This window comes from Triticum dicoccoides, chromosome 5B (genome assembly GCF_002162155.2).
Source record: "Triticum dicoccoides isolate Atlit2015 ecotype Zavitan chromosome 5B, WEW_v2.0, whole genome shotgun sequence".
NCBI lineage: Eukaryota > Viridiplantae > Streptophyta > Magnoliopsida > Poales > Poaceae > Triticum > Triticum dicoccoides.
Genome location: NC_041389.1, coordinates 480,672,638 through 480,683,406, shown reverse-complemented (window position 1 = coordinate 480,683,406; position 10,769 = coordinate 480,672,638). Strand labels below are relative to the sequence as shown.

General features: G+C 45.7%; 1 protein-coding gene across 1 annotated transcript; it reads left to right on the top strand.

The window, feature by feature from the left end:
• The first annotated feature begins 435 nt into the window (after positions 1–435).
• Positions 436–3,789, top strand: LOC119309803. Its single transcript, XM_037585719.1, has 2 exons — positions 436–1,562; positions 3,509–3,789. Exon 1 carries the CDS (start codon positions 436–438, stop codon positions 1,555–1,557), a length of 1,122 nt encoding a protein of 373 aa, XP_037441616.1. The 3' UTR covers positions 1,558–1,562; positions 3,509–3,789.
• The last annotated feature ends 6,980 nt before the right edge of the window (positions 3,790–10,769 follow it).

The following is a 10,769-nucleotide window of genomic DNA, read 5'->3' as shown; positions in this document are numbered from 1 at the left end:
CAAGCAGGGATATGTGAGGGATTCCCGAGCAAACCTTGGATTTCTTGTAAAAACACCACAAAACTGCTCGCTGTTGGACAGCTGGCGCCTCGGACTGGTCAACAAGTGGTCAAATCGAGCGTCGACGAGTGAGACACGAGGAACAGTAACGCGAAAATCGCGTCTTGTCATATTTGGTGGCCGTATTAGGCGTATTTCTAAATACAGTGACCAAAACATGCTTTCTTCACAAGTGCATTTTAAAAAAAAACTATCAGGAACCCAACCGAAGCCGACGGCACGTGAGTGTCCCAGTGTGTGTGAGAGTCGTGGACTGGTCATAGCCTGCTCTGCTTTGCTTTTTGGACAGAAAAACCTCCAATCAATCGCGCTGAGCGCACCGCAGAAGCGCGCCCAAAACCCCAATCTTGCCTCACCTCGCCGCCGATGGCCACGATGACGGCCGTCCGCCGCGCCGCCCTCGCCTGCCGCGTCTCGCGCCGCCTGATCTCCCACTCCTCCGCCTCCTCCTCCGCCTCCCCCTCGCGCGCCTCTCCCACCCTCCTCGGCCACTTCTACCACCCCATGTGCCCGCAGGACCCTCGCGCGTTCCAGCTGCCGCCGCCCGCCGCGCCGGCCTTCCAGCCCCTCACCACCTCCTCCCCGCGCCTCTCCCTCGACTTCCTCCCGGACATCTTCGACTATACCCTCTACGACTCCCACCGCGGCCTGCTGCTCCTCCGCCGGAAGCCCCGGTTCGACACCCGCGGCTTCCTCGTCTGCGACCCCGTCTCGCGCCGCCACGCGCTGCTGCCCCCGCCGCCCATCTCCTCCCTCAATGGCGGCGAGGTCATCGGCTGCGCGCTCCTCTCCCGCGACCGCGACGCCCCCGCGGACCCCGACGGCGGGCTCCGGTTCGAGGTCCTCTGCGTCGCCCTCGACGTCGACCTCCCGCGCGCCTGGGTCGCGTCCTTCCGCGACGGCTGGTGCCGCTGGAACGCGCTGCCGCGGTCGCGCGGGGTCACCGTCGACTTCGACGCCATGAGGTTCGAGCGCATGTGCGTGCACGCCGCGGGGGGCATGTACTGGCACATCCTCGGCAGCCCCTCCGCGCTCGGGCTCGACGCCGCCACCATGGAGTTCTCCTTCCTCCGGGCGCCGGAGATGATGTGGGGCGAGCTCGACGGGCACCACAAGTACCGCATCGGCGAGATGCCCGAGGACGGACGGCTGTGCGTCGCGTCGCTGGAGAGGCAGCATGGCCTCCAGATGTGCGTGCGTGGCAATGGGGACAACAGCTGGGTGCTGGAGAGGCGCATACCCATGGACGAGGTGTTCGACACCGTGCCGTCCCTGCCCAAGGACCCCATGAGGCGGCACGCCAGGCTGTGGCTGGGCGACGTCGACCAGGGGCGAACCGGGAGGGTCTTCATCAACACCCTGGGCTTCGGCAACTTCTCCTACGACATGAACACCAAGAAGCTGGAATATTTGGCGGCCGAAGAAGATGGCATGACATTTGGACACCCCGTGTTTGCCTACTTCTCGGCCCCAGACTGCTGCTCTGCCTCTGCGTGACCATGGTAATCCCACAACCTCTCTCTTTTTGTACCCTGTTAATTTTGTCCTATGCAGAGAGTAGGGGTATAACTAAGAGTGTGGATGCTGCCTTGTGCGACTATCTTTGAAATGCCTCTGTTTCATGGCTAAAGCATGTGCCTTTCCCTACAACAGTTTAGCATAACTGTGGAACATGCTCTGCAGGATGCCTGAAATTCTCCATAGTGATAGAGTAACATGTAAAATATTTAGTTCGTTTTGTGTTTGTCCTCACCTTCAATATTTTCATGACAAATGTGCGTAGATATACAATTCAACATATCATTTTGCACACTGAATTTCAGCCCTTTTTGTTACTGTCCTTGCCCCTTAAACAGAGAATGCACAAAATACCCATCTTCATGAATGGATCTGGACCCCTGAGATAATTTCTAGCATAAGTCGAAACCTTTTTTTTTTTTTGTCTTGGAGCAATCCACTGAATCCACCGAAGTCTCGGTGACTGCGTCTGCATATGGTCCCAAGTTTTCAAGGCTGATCTAAGTTAGTTCATAATGTCTTTTTATCCCAACTATAAAGAACTTTTCTCAAGATGAAGCAGTTTAGCAGATTCTAAATTTGGCGATGAGTGGACCATCCTTTTATTTCTTCTTCAAAAGTATCAGCTTAAATTCACTCGCATATATTATCCAGCATCGTAAATTTTCATAGCAGCAGACTTGGTGTCATGGATTTACATTTCATCAACTCGTGGATTTTCTTTGCAGTTCTTTCAAACTTAAGACACCATACACATTGTCTGTACTAGTTAATTAGTTCTTAGAAGGGCGGGCCTGGCACAGTGGTAGTCTCTCCAGTCGTTGCCCTTTAGTTCTTAACACCTTTGCTGCTTATTTGTCACCAAACTCTATTAGTTTTGATCCACCGGAAATTGTGCTTATAAATCTGCTTATTGGCCAATTATAAGGCCACCTTTCCTTAATTTGTACCTAGAGTTACAAATGAGTTATGCTAATTGCTAGGTACTACTGAAGTTTTTATATTTCCCCAATCGGTTCAATTGCTTCTCAGTTTTTCAGTCTTGCAACTAAACCTTTTTGCATGTAGTCGTTCATAGTATTCAGTCTATCAGAACACAAGCTAGCTATGGACCTTCTTATAGTGCACCATTCTAAGAGATTAGCTGCTTGATGCTTCAAATGCGTTGTTTTTCTATAATATGATTCGGCAGTGCTATTGATTTGGTATGTTGGAAATTAGACATATAGTGGTTGCAACCTGAATACTTTCTGTTCCCGCAAAAAGAAACCTGAATACTCGCTGCATTTTCTGATAACCAGATGGCTAGAACTTTTTGCACGTGAAACTCACTTGTATATACTATCTAGCGCCGTAAATTTCACTTGCATATATTATCTAGCGCCGTAAATTTCCGTAGCAGCAGAGTTAGTGTCATAAATTTACATGTCATCAACGTAACAATCTCCTTTGTAGTTCTATCAAGCTTAGAAAACCATACATATGGTTTGGATAAGCCAACAGTTATTGTTTTTTACTCTCTCCGTCCCAAAATAAGTGTTTCAATTTTAGTACAACTGAATACCTTGCTGCTTATTTGTTCAATGAAGTTTTATTAATTTGATTCACTGGAACTTGTGCTGATAAATCTGCATGCTTTCAGGGTGTTCATTGTGCCACTGGGATAATTTAGCTGCACATTTTAGTGTAAAGGTTGGGCCACTAACTTACATTTGTAGATCGCACAGCTGAGCATATTGTTACTGGGTAATTACATGATCTTGTGTCCGGTACAATCGACATTGCTGCCATCACTTCCAAGGGTGGCTTGAGCTGTGACACCATATATATGCTCTTGATTTTCCCAGGGTTTAGTAATGTGCCGGTTTCTTCATCAACATGTTGCAGTCTCCACTGTAACTTTGCTGATAGTTCTCTCCTTATGATACAGGGTGGTGACTACGTACCGGTGAGTCTGGAGGCCTCGACACCTTTTTGTTCAAAGTCAGCTCGCAGGAAGCTTCTACATACGTTCTTATGATGCATGAGGCAGTGGCAATGGAGTTTCTACTGTCTGCTACGTTATGTAAGTGCAATTTTGGGACAACATGAATGGAGTCCTTAAAACAGCAGGTTGTGTGGTAATCTCATTCTCCTGTTGGTTTCATGGATGAGAATCTCACAAACTCACGGTACCCTGAGATTCGGTGAACCGTGTGGCGCAGAGGAATGCTGATGTTGTTCTTTCAACATGTTAATCTGTGTTCAATGGCAACTTTTTGTTACTGTCACGGTGCCCTTTTTGTTACTGTCCTTGCTCCTTAAATTGAGAATGCACAAAATACCCATCTTCATCATAGATTAAAATCGTGGGAGAAACGATTTCGCGGCAGCCTCTCCCAGCAGCTATAGCGGCCGCCATAGCGGGCAATCGCGGCAAATAGCAGAAATTTTCCTGGCGGGGGAGATGATTTCTGGAGGGTTTTGCTGATTTTGGAGCCATTTAGAGGGATATGTGAAGGATTTCGTGGCAGCAGCCATAGCGTAGCGGCGAGGCTCCCGGACAGCTATCGCGGCTATTTCGCGGGCTATTTTAATCTATGATCTTCATGCATGGTCCTGAGTTCCATCCGTGGTCCCGTGTCATAATTATGCACTCCATGGTTTGTTTCATCTCGCAATACATCATCTTTCTACTGCCATTTCTGTAGTGTGAAGTGCAACACAACGACCGCATAATAGCACATTACTAGGACGTCACCTAAGAACTAAGGCAATGCATAACCTGCTGTTTTCAGAGCTTTCATGGCGTCCAAACGAGCAATTAGTATCTGCCTTTTAAACAGGCCATCTGTTTGGTGTTTCAAGTCTGAACTACTCCCTCCGTTCCTAAATATAAGTCTTTGTAGAGATTTCACTAGGTGGACTACATACGGAGCAAAATGAATGAATCTAAACTTAAAATGCATCTATATACATCCGTATGTGGTTTATAGTGAAATCTCTATAAAGACTTACATTTAGGAACGGAGGGAGTATAAGTCTGTAATGGACGTGTACACATTGATGATATACATTAATTTTTGAAATGAAAATTGGCGACACCGAACCACATCCCTAATTCCCTACCATATATATATATTTCTTCCACTATCTAGACAAGTTGATAATATAAATGTGACATGATCTTGATATCATAAAGCTAATCGACTGAAGCTAGAATCACTTCAGAAAAAAAACAAAATTATTACTAGCATAAACAAGAACTGTGTAGAAAGTAGAAACCTGACCCCTTGCTATATTTTTCAGTCTTGATCGTGTGACATCATGAAAGTTTTCGATGGTCGCCTCAAACCGAGTCATGTTTTAAAAAAATTTGAACCGAGTCATGTAATTGACCCATTATTGCGTAAATGGCAATCTCCATAACTTCGAGCAGAACCCAAGAAACGGTTGAAACTGTCGAGGGCTGGGACAACCTCGTTCGGTTCAGGAGATTGTGTGTCTGACTAAGACGCACCGTGCCGATGTTATCTTTCTTTCAGAAACTAGGAAAAATAAAGAGTATGTTGAGCTTTTGCGGTACCAGTTGGGTACGAATAATGTGTTTACTGTTTCTGGCCATGGTAAAGGTGGAGGTCTAGTCATATTTTGGGATGGAGCATATTCTTGTGAGCTGAACCAATATAGTGAACATTTTGTGGACATGTACGTCAACAAGGGTGATGGTACAAAGTGGAGGTGCACATTTATTTACCGAGAGCCTAAGGCGAGCCAGAGGTATGTTATGTGGGATCTTTTGAGGCGGATTAAATCTCTTGGTGTTGGACCTTGGTTTATGGTGGGGGGTTTTAACGAAGCTATGTGGCAAAATGAACATTTCTCTCAACATAAGAGATCTCCTAGACTCATGGCTGACTTTCGTGATGTTCTGTCGGAGTGCAATTTATTTGATTTGGGCTTTCAAGGTGCTCCGTGGACATATAATGATATGCAAGAGGGCAACAAGAATGTTAAGGTACGTCTTGACCGTGCAGTGGCATGCCCTCTTTGGTCTTCTATTATTAGCTCCAGAGCTGATCATTGCCCCATTTTAATTGAGTTGATGGGTACTGCTAGAGAGGGGAGGTTTGCTAGAGAGTTGAAATATGAATCTTACTAGGAGAGGGAAGGTCGTGTTTTGGATGAACATATTAATGATTGTTGGAATAAAGGATCAAAGATAAAGGATCTGAAAGATGTTGCCAATAATTTAGAAAAATTAATGAAATCTCTTCATGGATGGAGTCGGATGCATATTGGGTATCTGCCTAAGAAACTTGAATGGGCTCGTAAGGGACTAGACATTTTGTTAAATAGAACTGATCATTCTGCTAAGTTGGAAAGAAAGAAAATTCTAGGGGAGATGGATGAACTTCTTATCAGGGAAGAAATATTGTGGAAGCAGAGATCTCGTCTGGACAAGATTAAAGGGGGAGATCGTAATACAAAATATTTTCAGCGAAAAACTTCCTGGAGAGCAAAAAAATATCTATTTTGGCTCTTAGGAAGGATGATGGTTGTCTCACGGAGAATTTGGAGGAAATGAAAGGTATCACAAACTCGTTTTTAAACAACTTTATTCTTGTGATGCTTCATTCGATCCATCCCACATTATTTCATTAGTCAAGCCCCGTGTGACTGATGACATGAATGATGATTTATGCAAACCTTTTACGAAAAAAGAAATAAGTGATGCCCTTTTTCAAATGGGACCGTTAAAAGCGCCAGGGCCGGATGGCTTTCCTGTGAGGTTTTTTCAGCGGAATTGGGGTGTAATCAAAGATGATACTGTCAAGGCTGTGCAACAATTTTTTATTTCTGGAATTATGCCTGATGGTATTAATAATACAACTATTGTTCTCATTCCAAAGATCAAGAATCCCCAAACAATCAAAGATTTCAGGCCGATCAGTTTGTGCAATGTTATCTACAAAATTATTTTCAAGTGTCTTGTTAATAGGTTGCGACCGCTCCTCGATGGTATGATTTCCCCTACCCAAAGTGTGTTTATTCCGGGAAGGTTAATTTCTGATAGTGCTCTTATAGCCTTTGAATCTATGCATTCGTTAAGTACACTTAAGGATTTAAGAGGGGAATAATGTGCTTATAAGTTGGACCTAGCCAAAGCCTATGACCGTGTGGATTGGCAATTTTTGCAAAGTATGATGGGTGCGTTGGGTTTTGTGCCGCAATCGATTAAATGGGTTATGACATGTGTTACTTCGGTGAAATTTGCGGTGGGCTTTAGTGGTCAATTGTTGCAGTCGTTCTCACCTTCTCAGGGGCTCGGGAAGGGAGATCCTTTATCTCCCTATTTGTTCTTATTTGTGGCTAAGACGCTTTCTTTGTTGCTTAATGACGCATGTGCCAGGGGAGTTCTCCAGGAATTCAGACTGACTAGACGAGCGCATGGTATTTCTCACTTATTATTTGCATATGATAGTCTGCTATCTTTCAAGGGTTCTTTTGATCAGGCTTTAGCAATTAAAAATATTCTGACGGTGTATGAGAAGGGAACTGGACCGATGTTTAGCCCTGATAAGTGTTCCATAATGTTTGGAAAAAAATGCAGCTTGGAGAAACAAGTGACTATTATGGTTATCTTAAAAATTACTGTGGAGGGGTTTGAGGATAAATATCTTGGATTACCAGTTCCAGAGGGTAGAATGAAGGCCGGTATGTTTCAGTATACTAAAAATAAGTTTTTGAAAAGGTTTTCTGACTGGATTGAAAAATATGCTTCTTGTGGAGTCAAGGAAGATTTAATCAAAACAGTAATTCAGGCTCTACCTGTGTACGGTATGGGGATTTTCAAATTTCCGGTTTCCCTTTGTGAGGAGTTATCCCATATTGTAAGGACCTTTTGATGGGGAGATGAAGAAGAAAGAAGAAAAACTCATTGGTTGGCGTGGGACAAACTATAACAAGACCAAAAGGTAAGGGTTGGATGGGTTTCCGTGATCTCAGGCTTTTTAATCAAGCTCTTTTGGCCAAACAGGCATGGCGGTTGTTGGTTTACCCAGATTCTCTATGTGCGAAGTTGATGAAGGCAAAGTATTACCCCCAGGGACATATTCTTGATACAGTGTTTCCGCATGCTAGTTCTGTGACTTGGCAAAGTATTTCACATGGCCTGTAACTTCTTAAGAAGTGGATCATTTGGCGGGTATGTGATGGATCTAGTATTAATATATGGAGGGATAGTTGGATACCTAGGAGTCATGGCCTAAAAATCTCAGCTAGAAGGCATAATACCAGGTTGAAATTGGTATCTGATTTATTCATGAGCGGTCGTAAGTGTTGGGATGAAAATTTGATCAAGTATCTATTCTATCCACATGATGCGGAGGAAATTCTTAAGATTCGTATTCAGGTCTATAGGGATGGGTATTTTGTTGCGTGGCACCACGAGAAGAATGATATATTTTCAGTTAAAAGTGCATACATTTTTGCGCTTAATTTGAAGGATAGCCAGGATCCTGTTGGCCAATCTAGTGGCGAACCAGATGGGGAAAGAGGGATTTGGGAGATAATATGGAAGGCTAATATACCTCAGAAAATCAAGATTTTTGCGTGGCGAGCTGCTACCAATAGCTTGTCGGTCCAGATGAATAGATTTAAGCACCATCAAAATGATTCATGTATGTGTTCTATTTGTGGGGTTGAAGATGAAGACATCTTTCATGCTCTGGTGAGTTGTTTTAAAGCTCGTGCTCTTCGAATGGCCGTGAGAGAGCGGTGGAATATTCCAGATGAAGAGTTCTTCAAGTGCACGGGACCAGATTGGTTATTGATTTTGCTGGCGCAATTGGGTTTGCGGCAGAGGAAGCAAATCCTGTTTCTTTTCTTGCGAGCATGGCATTTGAGAAATGATTTAATTTTTGGAAATGGAAAAGAATCCGTTAATGCCTCTGCACATTTTGTGGACAATTTTTGAACCACTTTCACTTCTAGTCATGACACCGCTCAATTGGACGCTAGCAACAAAGGTAAGGAGAAGATGAGCGGAGTTGCAGCGGATTATGCACCGTTAAAAGATCATGTGGTGTGGACTCCTCCCCCTAATGATCATATCAAGATCAATGTTGATGCCAGTTTTGAAGAGAGTACTAATGCAGCCAGTGTGGGGTTGTAGCTCGTAATTCATCTGGAGATATTATTGTTTTCACGTGGGACTTTATTAATCGGTGTACCGGTGTGGATGAAGCTGAACTCTGCGCCTGCCTCGCAGGACTTTATATAGGTATCACCCTTCATCAATCTATTATTATTTTAGAGACTGGCTGTGCTTTCGTACATTTGTTTCTTGCAAATAAGAAGCTTGACTAGTCCCCTCTGGCTGATCCGATGGATGAGGCTCTCAGTATATCTAGGATGATGCATAATTTTAATATTTCAAAGATAAGTCGGACTACCAATGGGGTGGCACATGAGATTGCTAAGTTTAGCTTTAGTACTAGGTCCGATGGGATTCTTTTTAGTTCTGTTCCGCCCTGCTGGTGTATGTTATAACGAATGATTGTATGAACTTTTCTTTGGCTTAATTAATATATGGGGTGTTTTTCCAAAAAAAAAAACGGGTACAGACTTGTATGATTAATCTTATATCATACTCCTTCCTGTACGAATACAGCTAACACACATACACATGCAAGAGTATGCAGCGGTAATACTAAATCAACTACTTCTATAATCTACATGTCTACGTACGACAATCATCGGAATACATTTGGTCCAACAATGTCACTGTACAAACTACCGTAATGTAAGTGGGCGCCGCACGGCGCACGGCGACGGTGCTGCCCGGGGAGAGAAAAGTAGGAAACGGCGGCTGCCGTGCGCTCCTTAATTAGTGGGCCTCATGGTACAATTAGCAACAACAATGCCGTTAAGCTTGCCATGTTTGCACCGACGTAGCCGTTGGTGTTGCCATTCCCAGTTCCCCATCCATGCATGTTGCTTCCATTTGTGTATATAAGCATGCGCACACAAGATCTCCCCGAAATCTTTCGAAAGATCCACGCGATCCCACGAACTCACACGAAGATCCATCGCTAGATCGATCACCATGTCCACGGCCGGCAACGAGGTGGAGCCGGAGGAGTTGCAGGAGGAGGAGGAGGAGGAAGGCGGCGGCGGCAACCCGAGGCGCTGCGCGGCGTGCAAGTACCTGCGCCGGCGGTGCGGCCACGGCTGCGCGCTCGCCCCCTACTTCCCGGCGTCCCGCCCCCGCCGCTACGCCAACGTCCACCGGGTCTTCGGCGCCAGCAACGTCGCCAGGCTGCTCCAGGTAACTGAAAACCAACAGCCGGCTGTAAGTTCGAGCTCCCGATTGCATGGTTGAAGACTCACATTGAGTTCCCATTTCGCGCGCAGAGCTTGCCCGTGGAGGAGAGAGCGCAGGCGGCGGAGACGATGGCGATGGAGGCGCAGTGGCGGGTGGGGGACCCGGTGTACGGCTGCGCCGGCGTCATCAACCGGCTGCAGGAGGAGATCCTCGCCACGCAATGCGAGCTCGCCAGGACCAGGGCGCAGCTCGCCATCGTCGTCGCGCACGGCGCGCAGCAGGCTCCTCGTTCCGTTCCTCTTCCTCCGCCGCATTCGCCGCTGCGAGCAGGCGGCGACCGCGTCGCCGGCATGCAGAGGCAGGGAGGACAGCAGGATGTGCCGCCGGATGGGCCGTTTATTGATACGGACGAGTTCCTCGACCTCGACGGGTTTTGATTTGAGCTTCCCACGTGCATGCCACTGACAAAATGGTGGCATTGGGCTTCTGCCACTGACAAATGAATAACTAATGGCAAACGTAGTATTATTGTAGTAGTACTAGTTGTTTGCAAAAAAATAATATTTGCCTTCAATGTTAGGCCTAGCTAATCTCGTCTGTGTTACATTTTTGTTTCCTGTTAAAATAATGTACTACGATACCGTCTGATGTGATCCAAAGATGCTTATTTGCCGTGGGCCGGGGTGTTTGGTGAGGGTTGTGTGTTTTTACAGGTACACGGGAAACATAGCCCTTGCTGAGTGTTTTCGAAAATACTCTTGTAAAAACTTGACACTACACAAAATAAAAATACTCGGCAAATGGGCATCGTTGCCCAGTGTCCTAGAAAAACGCTCGGCAAAGTTCTTTTCTAATTTACTTTCTTTTCTTTTACTTTTTTTGA

Bases quoted from the DNA above. Each gene is read 5' to 3' on its own strand.
- LOC119309803 (XM_037585719.1), top strand. From the start codon at position 436: ATGACGGCCGTCCGCCGCGCCGCCCTCGCCTGCCGCGTCTCGCGCCGC.